This window comes from Littorina saxatilis, linkage group LG14 (genome assembly GCF_037325665.1).
Source record: "Littorina saxatilis isolate snail1 linkage group LG14, US_GU_Lsax_2.0, whole genome shotgun sequence".
NCBI lineage: Eukaryota > Metazoa > Mollusca > Gastropoda > Littorinimorpha > Littorinidae > Littorina > Littorina saxatilis.
This window is the reverse complement of record NC_090258.1, coordinates 19,859,398-19,865,381: the sequence shown is the minus strand read 5'-3', so window position 1 is coordinate 19,865,381 and position 5,984 is coordinate 19,859,398. Positions and strand designations below refer to the sequence as shown.

At 38.1% G+C, this 5,984-nt stretch overlaps 1 protein-coding gene across 1 annotated transcript in view; it reads right to left on the bottom strand.

Annotated features, from left to right (window-relative positions):
- Window positions 1-4,511: 4,511 nt before the first annotated feature.
- Window positions 4,512-5,984, bottom strand: part of LOC138947319 (zinc transporter ZIP4-like) — a 57,978-nt gene continuing 56,505 nt past the window's right edge. The window contains exon 15 of the mRNA XM_070318766.1: window positions 4,512-5,784. Within this exon, the coding sequence (XP_070174867.1) occupies window positions 5,656-5,784 (129 nt within the window). The 3' untranslated portion in view covers window positions 4,512-5,655. The remainder of the gene's footprint in view (window positions 5,785-5,984) is intronic.

Genomic DNA, 5,984 nt, shown 5'->3' with positions numbered 1-5,984 from the left:
CACACACTGACAACACACACACACACACACACACATGCACACACATACGCAAACACACACACACACACACACACACACACGTACACACACACACACACACACACACACACACACACACACATGTCGCGACCAAATGTCGCCTTAAAGCCCCCATTTTACAACACTTTCGATTTAGGGCGACCGAAACTCGATTGCCCCACGGTTTGGCGCCTTTTTTCCAATTCCATTGGACTGACAACATTGACCCCATGCTCTATCGAGAAGACAGTGCCTAAACTATCTTGCTTGTAAATCGCATTAAATTGGGATTTACCGTTTGAGCACAAAATTGAATAAGTTATTTTTAGACTTAGGCCGACCTTTGCAAAAAGGGATCTTTAGGCAACCACGATACTCATACAAATATTTTTTTAACTGAGTGTAAACATAATTATTATCATTAAGGCGACGATGTAAAACACCTATCTTGACTGATTTTCACAGTCAATTTAAGACTTTTGGGTGTAGGTCACTTAGCAAATGTATTTACCAAATTTAGTTAATATTGCTTCAAAAACAACGGATATTAGCACTGGTAGCCATAAAACCCTTTATAATTTACACACACACACACACATACGCACGCACGCACGCACGCACGCACACACACACACACACACACACACACACACACACACACACACACACACACACACACACACACACAGAGTAGTGTGTACCTGTGATATATATGTACGCAGTTTAACAAAATGAACAATTATACCCATGCATTGAAAAATAATGTAGTCCAATTATCATGCCATTCACCTTTGATACATCAACAGAAAAAATACCTAATATTTAAGAGTCATGTTTGCATAATGTTTTCTCCTTCGACTGTGAAGCAGACCGATTGGTCTTGATATAAATTCATTTCTGAATACGTGTTCGTTGTTTGCTTTAAAAATGTGCTGTATATAGTTGATAATCAATATAGTGTGTACACAAGCATAATATCATGTCATACCTGTATGTTCTCATACATGTACCCGTACTACGAGTGTTCTATTCTGTACTTGTTTAAGCTCACCCCAAAGATATACAGCAGTCTTTGCAATCAAAGCGGGCTGTCGGCAGCCTAATTGAACAAATCTGAGTTGATGTTTATCCTCGACCTTTGGCTTATAATACTTTCGTACAATTAACACTTAGAGACATTTTGAATAAAACGTCGTTATGCATCGTTGTGCTCTCTCTCTCTCTCTCTCTGTCTCTCTCTGTCTGTCTGTCTCTCTCTGTCTGTCTGTCTCTGTCTCTCTCTCTCTGAAACAATGTACAAGTATTGTCGAAACAAAATGATACTTTTCTTGGCAAACTATGATGACATAATGCGTTGATTGTTGCCGGTAAAAATATGTATGTTTGTTTTGTTTTTGTTGTTTAATTTTGTTTAATGTTGTTCCCTCGTGGGCAAATGGCTGATTGTAAAATATATATATTGCTTTTATTACCCTCGTAAATAAAAATGTTATCTTTTCTTTTCATATAGTATCTTATCTTATTCCCTTTCGCTTTCGCTCTGTTTCTGTCTCTGTCTCTCTCTGTCTATGTCTCTCTCTCTGTGTCTCTCTCTCAAAAGCACGAACACATTTCAGCTTACATCAGCGAGTAGCAAACATGGTGGTCTGAGTTGACCTTTGTGACTTAACACCTGGTTTTCACCTTACCCACTAGGCAAATTTGATTTTAGAAAACGGCACGTTTTCAAACGTTAAGCCAGGTATATCTGTTTACCTCGTTTATTCGCTCTTTATTTCAATGTAGTCATTTGAGAATAACTCTATAAAAATCTGAGAGGATCATTTAAGAAAACAAACTAACAAACTAATCCCAAACGAGCCTAATTTCTTGCACTCATAGTTCCAGATAAGATAAGGAGTGATTATCCCAACCACTCCTTATTGCCTATGCCATCCCCCTCCCCCACACCACCCCTCTCCCCTTCAACACACACACACACCCACACACACTTAACACGCACACACACTAACACGCACACACACACTAACACACACAAACACGTCATTTGTATTTAAGTCTCTGATTATATTGTCCTTTTCTCTCCATTTAATCTCCATTGAAATATCATTTGCATTCGACAATGTTCTCGGTTTTTCCCTCATGAAACCAAATCCATTTTTCTCAATTTAAAAAAAATGTGTTGAAAGCAGAATTAAAAATAGACTTCTTACAAGTACATTCAATTGCAACAATGCATCCTGTTTTCGTACATTAATGAACATGTTTCTCATTAAAACAAACCCCAATTAATTATGTACATGGATCATCAGAACAAATTCGAAAGAGAACGTCAAAAGAGAAGTAAACAAGTCGCGTAAGGCGAAAGTACAACATTTAGTCAAGTAGCTGTACTGTCGAACTCACAGAATGAAACTGAACGCAATGCAACGCAGCGAGACCGTATACTCGTAGCATCGTCAGTCCACCGCTCACGGCAAAGGCAGTGAAATTGACAAGAAGAGCGGGGTAGTATAGTTGCGCTGAGAAGGATAGCACGCTTTTCTGTACCTCTCTTTGTTTTAATTTTCTGAGCGTGTTTTTAATCTAAACATAGCATATCTATATGTTTTTGGAATCAGGAACCGACAAGGAATAAGATGAAAGTGTTTTTAAATTGATTTGGACAATTTAATTTTGATAATAATTTTTATATTTTTAATTTTCAGAGCTTGTTTTTAATCCAAATATAACATATTTATATGTTTTTGGAATCAGCAAATGATGGAGAATAAGATGAACGTAAATTTGGATCGTTTTATAAAACATTTTTTTTTTTTACAATTTTCAAATTTTTAATGACCAAAGTCATAATTAATTTTTAAGCCACCAAGCTGAAATGCAATACCGAAGTCCGGGCTTCGTCGAAGATTACTTGACCAAAATTTCAACCAATTTGGTTGAAAAATAAGGGCGTGACAGTGCCGCCTCAACTTTCACGAAAAGCCGGATATGACGTCATCAAAGACATTTATCAAAAAAATGAAAAAAACGTTCGGGGATTTCATACCCAGGAACTCTCATGTCAAATTTCATAAAGATCGGTCCAGTAGTTTAGTCTGAATCGCTCTACACACACACACAGACACACATACACCATATGACCCTCATCTCGATTCCCCCCTCTACGTTAATACATTTAGTCAAAACCAAATTAAAGAAATAAAGAAAGAAAAACAGGAGATAAAAAAAACATTGCTTATAACACTACAATAAAGGCAATATATAGAGCAAATGTTTACAAACTACATCGTTAACGAAACCTATCAACAGAACTATATACAAGCTTTTAAAACACAATTAATTATACATTCTTTACAACGTCAGTAAAATTTAAGTAAAACTGAGAAAAAGAAGCACACACATGGTTTTCATGGACCCGAACAATGAATTCAAGGCACGTAGCCTGTATCAAATAATAATAGATCCCCATTCCCCCCTCACCCCTCCCATTTCTTTCTTTCTTTATTGTGTGTTTAACGTCGTTTTCAACCACGAAGGTTATATCGCGACGGGGAAAGGGGGGGAGATGGGATAGAGCCACTTGTCAATTGTTTCTTGTTCACAAAAGCACTAATCAAAAAATTGCTCCAGGGGCTTGCAACGTAGTACAATATATTACCTTACTGGGAGAATGCAAGTTTCCAGTACAAAGGACTTAACATTTTTTACATACTGCTTGACTAAAATCTGTACAAACATTGACTATATTCTATACAAGAAACACTTAACAAGGGTAAAAGGAGAAACAGAATCCGTTAGTCGCCTCTTACGACATGCTGGGGAGCATCGGGTAAATTCTTCCCCCTAACCCGCGGGGGGTACCCCTCCCACATGCCTTTCAAATCACAACACAAGACAAACTTCAAGGGATAGTCGTTCCCGTGAGCACAGTTTTCTTCATACTCTCAGATCTGGCCAGATGGGATAAGACTCCCCCGAAAGCGGCGTATGGCTGCTTAATTAATGGCGGGGTAAAAACGGTCATACACGTAAAAGATGGTGGGTGTTTCAACCCATGAGCAAAGAAGGGGAAAAAAAACCACCAAAATCTAAAACCTAGATTCTCTCTGCGCAATAGGGCTTTTTTTTTAAATACGTTAATTTCATTAAACAAACATTTCATGAAAGAAATCTCACTCTGTTCAAAAGGCGGCCACGCTGTTCACTTTTGGTAAAAACATGGCAAGATCTGAGATGGCGAGCAAAACTGTACCCCCCGCGGGTTAGGGGGAAGAATTTACCCGATGCTCCCCAGCATGTCGTAAGAGGCGACTAACGGATTCTGTTTCTCCTTTTACCCTTGTTAAGTGTTTCTTGTATAGAATATAGTCAATGTTTGTACAGATTTTAGTCAAGCAGTATGTAAGAAATGTTAAGTCCTTTGTACTGGAAACTTGCATTCTCCCAGTAAGGTAATATATTGTACTACGTTGCAAGCCCCTGGAGCAAATTTTTGATTAGTGCTTTTGTGAACAAGAAACAATTGACAAGTGGCTCTATCCCATCTTCCCCCTTTCCCCGTCGCGATATAACCTTCGTGGTTGAAAACGACGTTAAACACCAAATAAAGAAAGAAAGCAAAACTGTTTGCATGGGAGGCACCGTGCCTTGAAGTATACAGTTAAGAGCACCTGTGCAACTGAACACATACGCTAACAAAAAGCTAGGCTGCTCACTGTGAGCGATACACATATAACCACTGAATTTATATTTTCTATTAATATCACTATGTATGGTAACCATAATATCCGTCGGATTTTTCGTCGAAGAGATCCCAACTAATAGTTTCATTCAAGTGCGTGACGTGCTGGTATTTTCTTTTCTCACTAACAGTGTTTGACGTTGAGATGGAATAGCTAAACCTGCGTGTTAACACGATTTCAGATGAAAGCAATGTTCAAGTGTTATTCATATAACTGGGGCGTGAGTTTCTGCATAGATGTGCTTGGTATACACCAATTTTTTGTTTAAATACACTGTAGAACTGTACACGTTCAATGAATATTAAAAACATAGAATATTTGTTGTGACATATTTCAAAAACATCTTTCGCACTTCTCCAAGCATGCTCAATCATATCACAGTCAAAACGAACCTGTATCATTGTCTTTTAAGCTGCAACATGTTTTGTCTTTGTCTTTTGATCATCAAGCAGTTAAATCTGTACTATCGATTAACAACAATAACATTACATGAACAAACAAATCAAAAACTTAATTGTCGAAATACATTAAAAAAAAGATAATTATGCAGCAGAACCATTAAACAGTAAAACTATTTTTGTCGGTTGGAAATATCATTGTAGGCATAACGAAATAAGTAAAATGACTTGTTTCTTCCCCTTAAACAACAACAACAAAACAGAACACACACACACACACACACACACACACACACACACACACACACACACACACACGCGCGCGCGCAAAATAAAAAACCTGAAGTCTTTGATGTTATTTTCAGCTGCTAAGAAAAGTAACGAAGAACAGGAACACATTCAACAGGAACAAAAATCCTTTCACAGTTACATGAACCGTCAGCAGCACGAAGTGATGACGTCACAGCCGGTTGCTTGCGTAGAACGTCAGGGCCTTATACGGTGATGCGCTCCTCAAAGATTGCGATGATGAGCATGATGAAGACGCCGAGCAGAATACCAATGTTGTTCATCACAAACAGTCCATTATTCGCCAAGTTCTCATAAGCGAGTATCTGCGGGAACTGTTGTGATACAAACAAAAGATCGACATTAATCGGAAGGTTTGCATTTTTCTATTTTTTTAATATTTCTCTCACAAATACGACAAGTATTCTACTAACCAATGTAAAGAGGCACTTGTCTAAATATAAACTTGGAGGGGTGGGGTGGGGTGGGGGTGGGGGGTTAGAAAATATCCATCTGTGGGAGCTGTTGTGATATT